The sequence below is a fragment of the Rhinopithecus bieti genome, unplaced genomic scaffold, assembly GCF_001698545.2.
Source record: "Rhinopithecus bieti isolate Rb0 unplaced genomic scaffold, ASM169854v2 scaffold_41913, whole genome shotgun sequence".
In the NCBI taxonomy this organism is placed as follows: Eukaryota; Metazoa; Chordata; class Mammalia; order Primates; family Cercopithecidae; genus Rhinopithecus; species Rhinopithecus bieti.
In genome coordinates this window covers 226,612-244,053 of record NW_016818964.1, presented here as the reverse complement: position 1 = coordinate 244,053, position 17,442 = coordinate 226,612, and the positions used below count along the sequence as shown (strand labels likewise).

The following is a 17,442-nucleotide window of genomic DNA, read 5'->3' as shown; positions in this document are numbered from 1 at the left end:
TTTTTTACAGTGGTGTCTGGCATCTGTGCTTTTCCACTTGGCAGGCAGAATCTACATGGAACAGGATTCATCCTGGTAGGTAAGGGTACTCCCAGATGCATCTGCCAGTCCAATCAAAGGGTAGGAAGGGCCAACTGTGAGTGCCACAGGCCCATAGCCAGTCCCAGAGGGAAGGGTTGGCTCCATGTGAGAAGGAGCTGTTTTGCTACCCCAGCCATATAATTCCTAGTCAGTTGAAGAGTCTGATTACATTGCTGGGGAGGTAACCATCCCATGTTACAGGTGTTAGTTTGAGGTGTGCTGTGGTTGTGGTGTTCAGTGCATAGTGGTGCTTGACCTATTACCTGTATTTGTACCTCTGTCAGCCATCTGACACCATTGTGTACAGCATATCCCAAGGTGAAGATGACATTGACCTGCTCGCGACTTAGTTGAAAAACATGTTTCCTGATTTCCTGGCAAGTAGGAAATTCATGAGGCTTATGATGAGATGAGTTATGGCCATGAAAGGGAAATGGGTGAAGTGCCCCATACCAGGTATAGAAGTTACTCCAAGTACATAGGTTGGTGGCTTGCATGCACCATGGCAAGCCTGCAGTGGAAGAAAGGGCAATTCCCCACAGACCCAGCAGTCTGTTCTATTCTGGAGGGAAGCTACCATTTGTGCCCATTCAGCAAAAAGGTTAGTTTCAGCAGAGATAAATAATGTACTCATGACTACAAAACTTGTTAAGAAGTTCGTGTTAAGAAAAAGATAGTACTTATCTGTGTGATTTTTTTTCCTTTAATACAGTTTTAGGTCTTTTCTTGGCACACATGAACAGGCAGGCTGGTTGTCTGAAGTATCAGGTTGAGGATGAGCCTTCACCTGAGTGTGATGTATCCAGGTTTAATTCCAGCCAATTTGACAGATGAATGCATGGTCAGCAGTGCATCATAAGGCCCATCCATTTTTGGGTAGCTGCCAGTCAGGTCCTTGTTTTTTTCCAAGACTTTTTAGCAGTACCTTAACTCTTGGTGGAAAGGGTGAAGGGGCTCGCCCCTAGGGTATGAGGACCTGGAAGCAGCAAACTGATGCATGGTTAGTAATGTCTGCCCTAACTGGTGTATGTATTGTTTAATTCTTAATTCATTTATTACGTCTAAAGGTGGGACTCCCAGGGAGGGTCTCCCATAAACAATCTCAAAAGGGCTCAACCTGCTCCCACTTTGGGGTGTTACCTTGACTCAGAGTAAGGCAATGGGAAAAATTAATCCCAAGTCAAATTACTTTCTTGATATATTTTGGCAATGCAATTTTTTTAGAGTGTGGTTCATCTCTTTAGTTTTTCCTGTCATTGTGGTCTCCAAGATGACAATCTACAAGTTGTAGGAAGGGGTGAGTCACAGTTTTTGCCCTGACATTCCTGCAACCATCATATTCTTTTTTGAATCAGAGGATAGGCAGATGTTAACTGTAGAATATATAGCCCCCCATATCAATAAGAAAGTAAGTTTGTTTTCCATTGTCCATCATACTCAGAGGTCCTGTGGGGACATGATGAAAGATTGGCTAAATGTATGAATTGAACAAGTTATAGGAAGACCTATGAATATTTATGAAAGTGGTCCTGACACATGCATATTGAATGAACATGCGTGTAACATATGACTCTGTTTACCTTGGGGGGAGACTTAATCCTTGTCTGGTATGAGCTTAGGTCCTGTTTATCATTTGATAGCTTATTGCCATAAAGACCTGTTCTGTCAGTCTTATGATAATTAATAGTGATTAATTGTAGTGTCTAAATCATAAAACAGAGGGAATATAATGAGGCATGCCTGACTTTCCATCCCATCATGGCTGGGAATTAAGTTTTTAAGGGTTTTTCTTGGGGTTCCCTTGGCCAAGGGGGAGGATTTGTTTAGTTGGTAGGGGACTCAGTATTTTATTTTTTGGTTTATATTTCCTCTTTTTTGATAAAGATATGCCAGAGGCAGTATCAATGGCCAGGTTTTACTTTGTCCCATACTAATGCTGGGGTGGTGTGACTACCTGTCCCAGGTCCATCATGCCCTCCAGTGGGACACCTACAGCCAAGGAACTTAGAGTCAAAAGACTTATAGCCAATTAAACATTTCAGGCCAGATTATAATGGAGGTGGGCAGGCACTCATTAACCCTTAAAATTCCTTGTAAGCAGCATAAGAGCTAAAATCTAAAAGCCAAAAAACAAAGTTATAAAATTGACTTATGTATATATTTTATGCATTGGGCTACTATAATCTTAGCTTGTAGCAATTAGTTATACAAAACACAAGCATTTTGTTTAGCTGTTTAGGCATCTGTGTGCCTGTCCTTGATTTGGAGGTTCTGAACTAAGTTTATGCCTCAAAACCAGCCCTTATAATTTCACATGACCACCTCTTCTGCAATAGTCCCTGGGCCTGGAAGGACTGGATAGTTTCAGTTTTGGAGGTAAAGTAAAACATAATTAGCAACATTTCAAACAAAATGGTTATAAGCCTTGCCTCATTCTGAGAATGACAGGAAAGGAAGCTCACAGGTAGCTAAACATTTAAATTATTTAGAATTAAGGCACAGAATAAATTATATTAATTCAGATGGGGCAAAATTAGTAAATGAATCTTAATGTTTTTTAATACAGGCTTGTCCTGTGTCCTATTAAGGCAGTATACTTTGATTGTCACCTTTGTCTGGGTCTAAAGATAAGGTTTTGGTTGACTTGAGATTGGTATCAGATACTGGCAGAGGCAGCATCTTCTTTAGATGAGATATGTCCATCTAGGAGTTAAAGTCCTGTAACTTAACAGCACATGGATTAGTTAATAGCACCTGTTAAGGACCTTTTCAAGAAGCTGGAGATGGTGATACTGGAGTCTATGACCTGACTGGAAACCATAAAAAGATTTACATACTTGCATTGATTAATTTTTATAGCTTTGATGAGCCCAAGAAATAAGTCAGAGACTTAATTTAGGATTTGATTTTGAGGACGTTTGTGAAAGACGTTAAAAGGCTCAAAACATTTGGTCAAAATAGAAGGATAGGTCATTGTAAAATAATAGTTATTCATTTAATCAAAGTAATAATCAAAAGACTTTAAGGGCGATGTAGAAGGTTATGTGGCTGTAAGAACCTTAACCCTTTTAAATCTCAGGTTTTTTAAGCTATCAAAAATCTAATAAAGACAACATAGAAATTATCTTGATAAGATGTAAAATCTTACATCTGACATAGGCCATCCATGGATATGGCTTATGACACAGGCCATCTATGGCATGCTTAGACTTTCTATCTTGTCCTGTATTACCTCTTTCCTAAACAACCATTTTACTTTAGGACAGAAATTTACCATATAAGATATTTTCTCATACAAAAGTTATGTTAATAAGAACACAACTTATGGAATTATATATTAACTAGTATTTTATTTTAATAACTTTAAACTTTAGTGAAAGCTTAGGAAGCAAGAAATCCTGAACTGTTTATCAGATGTTAACATTTTATAGATGAAATAATTCTACAAGTTTTATAAACATGTTTTCCCACATCATAACCCTTTTTTAGTTGGAAATGACCCAGACATCAAAATGAGCATCCCAAATAATTTTAAGATTTTAAATTTCATAAAAAGTTTACCTGCAAGCATTTACCCCATTTATATGTATTTGATTTTTTCATTTTTAATCATTAATCTAGATTACTTTTGAAAACTAAGATATTAGCACTAGTCATTATTTAAAGTTATTTTCCTGTTAACCATTTTTAAAGCTTGTAAACATCAGGGGTTCACCTAAGAACCTCAAAGTTAAACACATGGGCATTTTGCTGACAACTTAGAAGATTTGGCTGTTTTCATTGAACCACCAATATTAAATTAGTCTTATGTATCAAAAAAATCATACAAACAAAGATCATTCTGCTTTTGGCTGGGTTTATAGCCTTATAACTTTTATGCCAAATCCAGACAGCTTAATATATCTAGCAGAGGCAAATACAAAACATATCTAATCAGTAAACTCAGACAAAAATGTATACTGACACTTCTGAAGACATTTCTATGTTAATTTTATTAATCATATTTAAAACCAGTTTTATTTATCAAAGATTCATGTGAACTTGAAGAGCTTTTGGATTTCATTTATGAGTACTCATTTACTTATAAGCCAGCTTGGTAGTGTGCCAGATATGACACATCACATAATATATCAATATCACATAAACATATCTAAACATGTATATGCACACACAAATATCCAATAACTTTTACCTTCAAATTCTAGCCATAAGATAGCAATATAATCTCATCATTTTATACAAGATAGCTGGATCTGAATTATTTTTGTGACAAAATTGGAATCTGTTCACATGGCTGAACTTTGTTTGCCTTAGTAGGTAATCCAAGAAAAGCGATGGACCAAAATTTGAGTAAAGCAGTCTCTATGGCAGTTCAGTTTTGTTTTTTATTTTATTTTATTTTACTTTAAGTTCCAAGATACAAATGCAGAACGTGTAGGCTTGTTACATAGATACATATGTGCCATGGTGGTTTGCTGCATCTATCAACTGTCATCTAAGTCTTAAACCCCACATGCATTAGCTATTTGTCCTAATGCTCTCTCTTCCCTTGCCCCCCACCCACTAACTGGCCCTGTTGTGTGTTGTTCCCTTCCCTGTGTCCATGTGTTCTCATTGTTCAACTCCCACTTACAAGTAAGAACATGTGGTGTTTGGTTTTCTTCTGTTCCTGTGCTAGTTTGCTGAGGATTATGGCTTCCAGCTTCATCCATGNCCAATAACTTTTACCTTCAAATTCTAGCCATAAGATAGCAATATAATCTCATCATTTTATACAAGATAGCTGGATCTGAATTATTTTTGTGACAAAATTGGAATCTGTTCACATGGCTGAACTTTGTTTGCCTTAGTAGGTAATCCAAGAAAAGCGATGGACCAAAATTTGAGTAAAGCAGTCTCTATGGCAGTTCAGTTTTGTTTTTTATTTTTATTTTTATTTTACTTTAAGTTCCAAGATACAAATGCAGAACGTGTAGGCTTGTTACATAGATACATATGTGCCATGGTGGTTTGCTGCATCTATCAACTGTCATCTAAGTCTTAAACCCCACATGCATTAGCTATTTGTCCTAATGCTCTCTCTTCCCTTGCCCCCCACCCACTAACTGGCCCTGTTGTGTGTTGTTCCCTTCCCTGTGTCCATGTGTTCTCATTGTTCAACTCCCACTTACAAGTAAGAACATGTGGTGTTTGGTTTTCTTCTGTTCCTGTGCTAGTTTGCTGAGGATTATGGCTTCCAGCTTCATCCATGTCCCTGCAAAGGACATGATCTCATTCCTTTTTAGGGCTGCATAGTATTCCGTGGTGTGTATGTACCCATTTTCTTTATCCCATCTATCATTGATGGGTATTTGGGTTGGTTGCGTGTCTTTGCTATTGTAACTAGTGCTGCAATAAAGTAGCAAGTAGATAAGGGCCCAAATGTGCATGTGTCTGTATAGTAGAATGATTTATTTTCCTTTGAGTATATACCCAGTAATGGGATTGCTGGGTCAAATGGCATTTCTGGTTCTAGATCCTTGAGGAATAGCCACACTGTCTCCACAATGGCTGAACTAATTTACATTCCCACCAACAGTATAAAAGCGTTCCTATTTCTCCACAGCCTTGCCAGCATCTATTGTTTCTTGGTTTTTTAATAATCGCCATTCTGACTGGTGTAAGATGGTATTTCATTGTGATTTTGATTTGCATTTCTTTAACAATTAGTGATGTTGCACTCTTTTTTCAGATGTTTGTTGGCTGCATAAATGTCTTATTTTGAGAAGTGTCTGTTCATATCCTTTGCCCCCTTTTTGATGGGGTTGTTTGTTTTTTTTCTTGCAAATTTGTTTAAGTTCCTTGTAGATTCTGGATATTAGCCCTTTGTCAGATGGGTAGATTACAAAAATATTCTCCTGTTCTGTAGGTTGTCTGTTCACTGTAATGATAGTTTATTTTGCTGTGCAGAAGCTCTTTAGTGTAATTAGCTCCTGTTTGTCAATTTTGGCTTTTGTTACAATTGATTTTGGTGTTTTCATCATGAAGTCTTTGCCCATGCCTATGTCCTGCATGGTATTGCCTAGGTTTTCTTCTAGGATTTTTATGGCTTTGGGTTTTACATTTAAGCCTTTAATCCATCTTGAGTTAATTTTTCTATAAGGTGTGGGGAAGGGGTTCAGTTTCAGTTTTCTGCATATGGCTAGCCAGTTTTCCCAGCACCATTTATTAAATAGGGAATTCTTTTCCCCATTGCTTGTTTTCTCAGGTTTTCAAAGAGGAGATAGTTGTAGATGTGTGGTGTTATTTCTGAGGTCTTTGTTATGTTCCATTGGTCTAGATGTCTGTTTTGGTACAAGTACCATGCTGTATTGATTACTGTAGACTTGAAGTATAGTTTGAAGTCAGGTAGCATGATGCCTCCAGCTTTGTTCTTTTTGCTTAGGATTGTCTTGGCTATATGGGCTCTTTTTTGGTTCCATACCATTGACATTCCTTACAGAATTAGAAGAAACTACTTTAAATTTCATGTGGCAGTTCAGTTTTTAAAAGTCTCTTTTATCCTGTTTTTCTTCCATTCCAAATGAGTTTCCAATGTTTACATTTCAGTTAGAACATAAATAATGAGTCCTATCTCAGCACCACAGCTTAGTAAAAGCAGATTCAAAGCATATTCAAGGCAGGCAGGAAAAAAAGAGAAGATAGCTTTAGAACGCTGATTAACTTTACAGTTGCAAATTAACCATGTGAGCTCTGATTTTTTTTTTTTTTTTTTTTTTTTGCTATAATTTGCCCATCAGTTTAAAATGTGCACAGAAATGGACCATAATACGTAACCAGCTGGAGTCCCAAAATCAGGGGCCTCTAGTGAGCAGAGGAGCAGCCTCGATTGATGCCTTGCTTTTGCCTCTGTATCAATAATTCCCTTCAACTAGATTGCCAGGAATTGGGCGAATTCTCCTTACTTTACACAACCAGTGTTGATGGTACCATTCATTGTCCCAATAGGCATGCCTGTGTAAATTTTGCCACACAGTTGGGAGAGCCAAATGTGTCAAAGAATTAGTTTCCCCAACAGGCTAATGACTGGCAATGACCAGTACAGCCTTTTTTTTTTTTAGCATATCCACCTTAATCTAAGTCCAGGTCCTGCTGCAATCCCAGTAAGCAGTAATGGAAGGGCAACAATTGAGATGGCAAAACAAGTGGACAGAAAGGACAAAGGGCAAAAGAATTGGAGTTGGGACTGTTTCAACATTTATCCCAGGTATTTCCGACAAATAGCATTGAAAACCGTAAGTGGGATACAGGCCCATTTAGATAACCTACAGAAGAATTCACATGCTTCTTTCCCCCGTAAGATTTGGCACAGCTCTGAGAAGTACTTTGGGGTCCAATACAGAGCAACCCAGCCAAGAGCCAGGGTGACAGAAGTTGTTCTACTTCAGGGTTGGATCCCTAGATTGAGTGGGGGGCTTATACACGCTGCCTTAAAGGGTAGAGAAAGAAGAAAAGAAAGTTGCAAGTAGATAAGGGCCCAAATGTAGATCACATACATACACAGTTACAGATTCAGATGGTACACTCCCAGGCTGATTCCCCATCAAGGGGACTGGATAAAAGTCCTGAAACCTTGTCTCAACTTCAGATGGCCCCATGAGCAGCTAGGTCAAAACAGAACAAAGCTCAAGTGATGCCACAGATAAAGATAGTGTACCTGCCCAGACAGTGTCACAAGCAGCTATGTCCAAATGGAGCAGAGCTCAAGTGTTACCACAGAAGAGACAGAGGAGAATTGGGTGCATTCCAGTTGACTTATCCAGTTCTGAAGTCTGTCAACTTCTTCACATGTAACTTACCCTACACCAGCAAAGTGTAGTAGGCAGCTAACGCCATGACAGGGAGAGAAGGAAGATTGCCTGAGACAAAAGTATCTCAGGAGCTGCCAGGAAAATGCCCAGAGCCCCAGCTGCAGGGTCAGCTTGCCAGCAGCAGCTAGTATTCATGAGCAACTCTTTTCCCATCCGGTAGCATGAAGAGGAAAGCTCTGGCACACTGCTGCAGCCAATTCACCCACTCGCTGCAAACTAGGTTGACAGACTAGACCACTCAAAATGCAGACTCCCTAAAGGGACTACCAAATTTGTAATGAATGCAAGCTTGGCTGCTTGCCACATATAAAGCCAAATGAACAAGGATGAGATGCAGTGAAAGGAAAGTGACTTTTATTCCAAAACCCAGCAGTTGGGAGAGTGGCCAGGCTCATGCCTTTAAAAGACCATTCCAAACTTTAGGCTGGGGAGAGGAGTTTAGAAGGGGGAACTTGGGGTGGAAGACATGCAGGAATGATGCTGGGTACAAGGTCTGTGTGTTTTGTCCCAGTGGCTGTCTTGAATTATGGTCCACCTGGAGCATAGGCTGGTGTCATCTTCATGATGGCCAGGTTGTAGACTAACCTCCTTGAGGTAATCTCTGGAATTTTACAACTGACTCTCCATGTCTGATTTGTTTCAAAATTAGCCCCTGGAACTTCTAAGCAAGCACATAATTAGATAAGTCAGCAGTGCAAGGGAGTGTCAGATGGGAAGGGAGGGAAACAAAGTTCCAAAGTATGTTTTAAAGGCAAAAATCAAGAAAGGAATAAAAAAAGTTTTAAAATGCATTTTGAATCTAAGATACTCAGTTATAACTAGATTTAATAAAATGACATAAAATAAAACTAGACCAAAATATAAAGATAAGTTTGCTTTATATAAGTTAATGACCTAAAACAAAAAAAAATTCTAACTTAAATCTGAGACAATAGGTACACTTGCAATAGGGATAAGAAAATTAGATTCAAGTATACATTACTTGATGATACATAACTTTTATTATTATTTTCATTTACCATAAGTTTACTTGCAAAAATAACTTCTATGATTTTCATGATGACTATTAAGACTAACCCTTCCAGTTTTAGAAATACAGATGTGCTCATAATTCCTGTACCCTTGTGTTTATTTTATAGTTGATTATGTTACAGTCACCTTTGAGAGAAACAGAACCCTAAGTGAGGTATGATATCGAATATTTTATAAGTTAAGAAATTTTGTTGTACATGACTTCATGGATTGTGATTAATCTAAAAAATCCTACAGACTGAAAGGCTTCACAGTCACTCTTTGCTCCCAGGGGTGTTTCTACTTGGGTTTAGTAGTACTTACCTAATTATGTTAATCAGGACCTAAGCAATGATTTTAGAAAAACAATTTGTACCAGAAAGAGATGCATTGCAATGTTTTCTGGGCTCATATCCCTCAGAAGAGAGGCACAGATATTAAGAATTTTTTTTTTTTGAGACAGAGTCTCACTGTGTCTCCAGGCTGGAGTGCAGTGGCATAATCTTGGCTCACTGCAACCTCTGTCTCCCAGGTTCAAGCGATTCTCCTGCCTTAGCACCCCAAGTAGCTGGGACTACAGGTGCACTCCACCATGTCCAGCTAATTTTTGTATTTTCAGTAGAGATGGGGTTTCACCATGTTGGCCAGGATGGTCTTGATCTTTTGACCTCATGATCCACCCCTCTCAACCTCCCAAAGTGCTGGGGTTACAGGCGTGAGCCACCAAACCCAGTCACATTAAGGATTTAAAAAAAAGAAACAATTGTGATCAGTCAGAGCAACACAATGGTTGTTAATTTATTTTCCTACTGTTACTAAAACACCAGGGATTCAGTCTAGGTCCTGCTGCTTGCTGTATAGACTGCCAATCACTGAGTCAACAAGTATTGCCAGGGAAGAAGGCTTTAATCGGGTGCTGCAGCCAAGGAGAATGGGAGATAAAAATCTCAAGCCTGTCTCTCTGAGTAAAATTGGGGAATTTACACAGAAAGGAAGGTAGGAAAACAGGAATTAGAGATGGGTAAGGAAGCAATCATGATGGATGAGGAGTCTGACTTCTCATTATCTGGATGTGGTGATCTGTTGAGTTTCAGTTCCTTGCCTAAGGGTCAAGTTTCTTGCCTGAGGGTCAATTTCCTAAAGAAGGAATTCAGATGAGACAAATGTAGGTTTTAAGACCAGGAGTTTAAAGACCAGTGGATTTTAAGACCAGGGAGGGAGGGTTAATTTCTGTTTGTTAAAAAAAAACTGTAAGTATTAGTTCTATGAACAATTGGGCTAGTTTCACTAAGAGAATTAGAACTTATATTTCAAAACAGCATTAATTTTCCCTTCTTTTTTTTTTTTATAGTCAAGTTCTTGTTTTTATAGTCAGGAACCATTTCTTGAATGGGTACCCTGCTTACCTTACATTTTTAAAGGAATGAAAAGTATTCCAAGAGTGCTAACATTTCTTGTTGACCAAGAGCATGGTACGGGAGTTTTCCTCTTCCATAACAAGGTAGGCCTTATATCCCAGAGGGAATTTATCTTGACATGACAACAATAAAAATTTACCTTAGCGAAAGTTATTTTCAAGTTCTTGTTATGTCTGGCAATAGAACCTAATAAAATTGGCTACAGCAAAATTATTTAAGATCTATAATATAGCTTGACACTTTAGAGATTTCTTGCCTGATTGTCATTCATTTTGATGAAAATGGAAAACGTGATGCTGTGTGCATAGTGATTCTCCCTTGCTAATTCTCTAAAGAATATAAGCTGGGATTTTTCTATATAAATTTAAGATTCCATAAAATGGTTAATTAAACAGAAAAAAATNGGTACCCTGCTTACCTTACATTTTAAAGGAATGAAAAGTATTCCAAGAGTGCTAACATTTCTTGTTGACCAAGAGCATGGTACGGGAGTTTTCCTCTTCCATAACAAGGTAGGCCTTATATCCCAGAGGGAATTTATCTTGACATGACAACAATAAAATTTACCTTAGCGAAAGTTATTTTCAAGTTCTTGTTATGTCTGGCAATAGAACCTAATAAAATTGGCTACAGCAAAATTATTTAAGATCTATAATATAGCTTGACACTTTAGAGATTTCTTGCCTGATTGTCATTCATTTTGATGAAAATGGAAAACGTGATGCTGTGTGCATAGTGATTCTCCCTTGCTAATTCTCTAAAGAATATAAGCTGGGATTTTTCTATATAAATTTAAGATTCCATAAAATGGTTAATTAAACAGAAAAAAATGGAATTAATTGCCACAGATCTATATTTTTTTCTTCCAAACGTCCTTAACCTTACCTGTGAATTAGAATTCTTCTTGGAGCCATTAAAAAACACATAAACTGACAGTTCTGATGGTTCATGCCCGTAATCCCAGCAATTCGGGAGGCTGAGGCAGGAGGCTTGAGGCCAGGACTTCAAGACCACGGTGAGGAACTACTGCACTCTAGCACTCCAGGTGAGGTGACAGAGCAAAACCCAGTCTGAGAAAACAAACAAACAAACAAATAAAACCATAAGTTCAGCCCCTATCATCAAGATTGTAGGGAATGAAAAAACTCTTCCCTCCACCTTCTTATGTTCAATGACTGGAGCCTTGCAAATTAAACCAAAAAAAAAAAAAAAAAGATTAATAGGAGAAAACAGTTTATTTACATGTGCAGTGTGCACACATGGGAAACTCAGTGATGAGGTTAAAATTTGGAGGTTAGGTACCATCTTAATAGGTGAAGGGGAGAGGGAGAAAATCATTTATAGAAACACAAATTGCTTTTTTTGAAAAAAAAAAAAAGATAAATGGGTTTTCATGACAGCAAATAGGAGATACGATTTTTTGTTTGTTTGTTTGTTCTTTGGGGCTTTTTTGAGATGGGGTCTCACTCTGCTGCCCAGGCTGGAGTGCAGTGGTGCAATCTCAGCTCACTACAACCTCAGCTCACTGCAACCTCTGCCTCCCAGGCTCAAGCGATTCTCCTACCATAGCCTCCCAAGTAGCTGGGATTACAGGTGCCCGCCACCACACCTGGCCAATTTTTGTATTTTTTAGTAGAGATGGGGTTTTGTTATGTTGGCCAGGCTGGTCTTGAACTCCTGACCTCAGGTGATCCACCCACGTTGGCCTCCCAAAGTGCTGGAATTGCAAGCATGAGCCACAGCACCTGGCCAGGAGATATGAATGATTTTGATAATGTTTGAAAATCTAGGTATGAGTGGTCTTTCCTTCTCCTTCAGGGCTATAAAACTCCTCTGGAGAAGGGATTTGGGACAGGTTTTATTTGCATTCTTCCTTCTGGGAGTAGATCTGCCCCAAAGAAGAATTTCTGTCAGCCTCATTTCCTAGCAGTTCCTGCTTTTAGTCAGACACCAGAGGCCCCAAAGTTTTTTCTCTGCATCTGTTGAATCTCAACAGTCTTCAGCTTAAAATTATCTTTATATAAAAGTGGCATTTTTTTGTTTTGAGACAGAGTCCCTGTCACCCAGGCTGGAGTACAGTGGAGCAATCTTGGCTCACTACAACCTCTGCCTCCCAGGTTCAAGAGATTCTCTCACCTCAGCCTCCCAAGTAACAGAAATTACAGGTGTGTGCCACCACGCCGGCTAATTTGTGTATTTTTAGTAGAGACAGGTTTTCGCCATTTTGTCCAGGCTGACCTCGAACTCCTGGCCTCAAGTGATCCACCCAGCTCGGCCTCCCAAAGTGCTGGGATTATAGGCGTAAGCCACTGTGCCTGGCCAAAAGTAGCATATTTTGAGGTTTCATATCTCTTTTTTTTCTTTTGAGACGGTCTCACTCTGTCACTCAGGCTGGAGTACAGTGGTGTGATCATAGCTCACCATAGACTCTAACTCCTGGCTCAAGCGATCCTCTGCCTTGGCCTGATTAGTAGCTGGGACTACAGGTGCATGCCACCGTGCCTGGCTAATTTTTAATTTTTTTTATGCAGTTGGGTCTCACTTTGTTGACCAGGCTGTTCTCAAATTCCTAGGCTCAAGCAGTCCTCTCGTGTAGGCCTCCAAAGTGCTGAGATTACAAACCACTTTTATATAAAGATAATTTTAAGCTGAAGACTGTGCCTGGCCTGAGCTGTCGTATTCTTATCCCCTTTAAAATCATGGTTGAATAGAACTGGGGTGTGGCTTAGGCATCCATACTTTTGGCATGCTAGTCATAAGCATGGGCTTTGGAGTCTGTCTACCAAGTTCAGCAGTGATTCTATAATAAACCTCTCTTTGCTGTTAATTATAGAACTTTCAACAAATTATTTAATTTCCTAAACTTCATTTTCAACAACTATAAAATGGGTGTGTGGCAGGGGCCAGAGTAGTGGAGTAAAGAGATAACAATTACTGTTAATCCTTCTAGTTCTATGTTGTGTTAGTGAGTGTATCTCTCTCTTAATAAAAATGCAAGTAACAGGAAATTCTAAAAATTGTAACACAGACTAATAATAATGGCAAAATTCTTATGACATGCTCATTCTTTGTTTACCTAGGTTAAGAAAACTGCTGTTGTCTCTGTGAGCATCCTGAGAAATAATGAACCAAGTGCACAATCAAAATTTCCAATTTTTCGGTTTCCTCCATCATTCTCTTCTCCTGTTGGAATGGTATTTCATCCCCGAAGCCACTTTTTGTATGTTTATGGCAATCAGGTGCGTACACATGAAACTTCAGTCTGTGTTAGAGTTAAATCATCCACCTACTGTATGCTGTATGGCTGTACATTAAGAACAGAACTTCTCTGATGACCTAGAGATGGCAGTGGGAGGGAAGACAATATTTATTGACTATTTATTGTATACTAAGCTTGGTGTCTATTATCAGTTTTTACCTTTCAGGTAGTTCATTGGCTGATGAAAATGAGCCATGGGTACATCAGAGTTATCTTGAATGTTGCCAATTACTATACATGTCTTTCCAGCTCTGAATTACTTAGATTTTGCCACTAACCTCATCAAAAGTGTATTTCTAACTGGTGTTTCCAGCATTTAATGTTTGCCTTTTTCTGTTTGATTTTGTCTGAGCTTGACTTTCTGACTCTGTTGTTCTTTAAGTTCCTTCTGGTAGCTTTTTCCACCCTCTGGCTGCTCCTTCAATCAGTTCTGTATCAGTACACTGAAAGCTTGGTAAAGGAGTAGTTATACCATCTATGGAGCATCTAACAGTTTAAAAAAGTAAGGGCCACAGATTATGAAACATTAAGCAAAACTTTGGAACTAAGAAAGTACTGCAATGACTTCCAAAGAAGGAACTAATTCTGTTTCTCAACTATCTATATTATGTGCAAAATTTAGAGATTTGTAAAGATGATACCCTGTTTCTAGGTCTTCTTAAAACTCTCTTCCATATTTTAGTTTTTCACACTAAATGGTTATGTATTAGTCCATTCTCACACTGCTATAAAGAACTGTCCGAGACTGGGTAATTTATAAAGAAAAGAGGTTTAATTGACTCACAGTTCTGCATGGCTGGGAAGGCCTCGGAAAACTTATAATCATTGTGTCTGGAATTGGTTCCTTCCGGTGGGTGCTTGGTCTCGCTGACTTCAAGAATGAAGCCACGGACCCTTGTGGTGATGGTGTGTCCGGAGTTTGTCCCTTCAGATGTTCAGATGTGTCCAGAGTTCCTTCCAGTAGGTGTGTGGTCTTGCTGACTTCAGGAGTAAAGCTGCAGACCTTCACAGTGAGTGTTACAGCTCTTAAAGGTGGCATGTCCGGAGTTGTTTGTTCCTCCCAGTGAGTTTGTGGTCTTGCTGACTTCAGGAATGAAGCCACAGACCCTCATGGTGTTACAGCTTGTAAAGACAGTGTGGACCCAAAGAGTTAGCAGCAGCAAGATTTATTGTGAACAGCGAAAGAACAAAACTTCCACAGCATGGAAGGGGACCCGAGTGGGTCGCTGCTGCCGGCTCAGGTGGCCAGCTTTTATTCCCTTATTTGACTCCACCCATGTCCTGCTGATTGGTCCATTTTACAGAGTGCTGATTGGTCCGTTTTACAGAGTGCTGATTGGTCCATTTTACAGAGTGCTGGTTGGTGCGTTTACAATCCTTTAGTTAGACACAGAGTGCTGATTGGTGCATTTACAAACCTTTAGCTAGACACAGAGTGCTGATTGGTACGTTTTTACAGAGTGCTGCTTGGTGCGTTTACAAACCTTTAGCTAGACATAGAGCGCTGATTGGTGTGTTTACAATCCTCTAGCTAGACAGAAAAGTTCTCCAAATCCCCACTCAAACCAGGAAGTCCAACTGGCTTCACCTCTCAATCCCCCCTCTAAACAGGACACCCCAACTGCTGTTGGGAATTGGCCAATGACAGCTCTAGCTACTTCCTGCTGGATAGAGGTGAAGAAGGGGCCCTGCAGTTGTAGTGTCCTCCAGAGGGGAATTCTTTAGGCCAGTGAAAGGGCCAGTGGGTTGGTCCAGGGGTCCTTGGTAGAAGTTGTTAGTTGAGCTCATTTGGGGTTCCATTTGTAAGACCATCTATAGCTTGATGGCCTCAATCCTAGAGGAAACAAATTTGACAAGTAGTTTAAAAATACAGGGCCCAAAGGCGAGTAACAGCAAAATGGCTGTCACAGGACCTAGAAAGGGGAGAAGTCATGTTGCCCAACTCCAGAGGTTGGTATAAGAGTTTGAAAGGCGTTGTCTGATTTCAGAAGCCTTTTCCTGTAAACACCAGGCAGCATCTCTTACTATCCCTAACTGGCTAGTCTAAAAACAACACTCTTTCCCTGGGAAGGTGCAGAGTCCTCTTTTCTCAGCAGTGAGGGGGTCTAGGCCTTGGCGGTTTTGGAGAGTCACTGCTGCCAAAGAGTCTATTTGGGATTGTAGAGTAAAGACAGATTTCGTTATTTCTTGCAGACTGTCTGAGAGGCAGATATAGATTGAAGTTCCACATAAGAAGAATATGCCTTGGCTGGGTAGACAGAAATTTACCCTGGCTTTTAAAGGAATAGGTTACACTGTTTTTTCTTGACTACTTCTATCTCTCTCTTTCCTTCTGTATTTGACTTTGTCTCTCTCTTTCTCTTTCTTTCTCTCTGAATTTCTGTCTGTTTATCTCTTTCCTTTCTGCTGGTCTTTCCCTGCCTCTGCCAGACACTTATGCTGCTGTTCTCCTCTCTCCTTTCCCTTTTTGATGGCTTCAGCAGTGTAAGACTGCCACCTCCTTGGGTTTTTGCACTACGTGCAGTAACTCCATAATTTCCTTGTGGTATTTAACGGGCATTCCCCCAGAGGTTAGAAGCTCCCTTTCTTTCCTTATTGCAGCATGGGCATATAGGATTAGATAAGCATACTTGCTATCTGTATACACATTTAGTCTTTTTCCCTTTCCCAGTTCTAAGGCTTGGGTAAGTGCCACTAGTTCTGCTAACTGGGCACTGGTCCCTGGGGGAAGAGGCTTACTTTCAAGTATGGTTACATCACTAACTATGGCATAATCTGCCCTTCGTATCCCATTCTCCACAAATGAACTTCCATTGGTATATAGGTTAAGGTCAGGATTAGCTAAGGGCACTTCTAAAAGATCATCTTGGGCAGCATAAGTCTGGACTATAATTTGTTGGCAGTCATGCTCGATTGGTTCCCCATCCTCTGGGAGAAAAATGGCAGAGTTGAGGGCCACGCACGTACATATTTGAAGCACCAGTCCCTCAAGGAGTAGCACCTGGTATCTAAGTAGGCAGTTGTCTGATAGCCATAAACTTCCTTTGACACCTAGTATGCCATTTACATCATGAGTAGGCCAGACAGTAAGATCCTTTCCTTGTATTATTTTGATAGCCTCTGACACTAAGATGGCCACTGCTGCAACTACCTGTAAACAGTGAGGCCAGTCTTTTGCTACTACATCAATGTCCTTACTTAGATATGCCACTGGTTGTGGGGTTGTCCCACGAGTCTGAGTAAGGACTCCAAGAACTATCCCTGCTCTCTCTGTGATGTATAAAGAGAAGTTTTGTCCTATGGGAAGGTTTAAAGCTGGAGCTTGTACTAGGGCCTGCTTTAAGGTTTTGAAGACTGTTTCTGCCTCTGGTTCCCATTCTACTAGATAAATATTTGCCCTCTGGGTCTCCTTGATTAGAGTATAGAGGGGCCTGGCTATCTTGCTGTATCTGGGGGTCCATAGTTGGCAAAAGGTGGTGATTCCAAGGAACCCCTGCAGCTGTTTTAATGTCTTAGGGCAAGGATAAGCCAGTATAGGCTATATTCGTTCCTTACTGAGGACCCTGGTTCCTCTGGCTAGGATTAGGCCTAGATATTTGACCTGCTATAGGCAAAGCTGGGCCTTCAACCTAGATGTCTTGTACCCTTGGTTAGCTAGAAAGTTCGAGAAATCGTAGCCTGCTGGCATGAGGTTTCCGAACTGGTAGCCAAAAGTAAATCATCCACATACTGAAAGACCAGAGTGCCTGGACTTTAGAAATGGCCTAGATCTTGGGCCAGTGCCTGACCAAACAGATGAGGGCTATCCCTAAACCACTGGGGA

The 17,442-nt window shown here is 39.9% G+C and overlaps 1 protein-coding gene across 3 annotated transcripts in view; it reads left to right on the top strand.

Annotated features, from left to right (window-relative positions):
* The window catches only part of CATSPERB (catsper channel auxiliary subunit beta), a 196,331-nt gene that overhangs the window by 89,556 nt on the left and 89,333 nt on the right, over window positions 1-17,442 (top strand). For all 3 annotated transcript variants that reach the window (XM_017857906.1, XM_017857907.1, XM_017857908.1), the window contains 3 exons: window positions 9,071-9,117; window positions 10,294-10,443; window positions 13,441-13,599. In XM_017857906.1, the coding sequence (XP_017713395.1) occupies window positions 9,071-9,117; window positions 10,294-10,443; window positions 13,441-13,599 (356 nt within the window). The remainder of the gene's footprint in view (window positions 1-9,070; window positions 9,118-10,293; window positions 10,444-13,440; window positions 13,600-17,442) is intronic.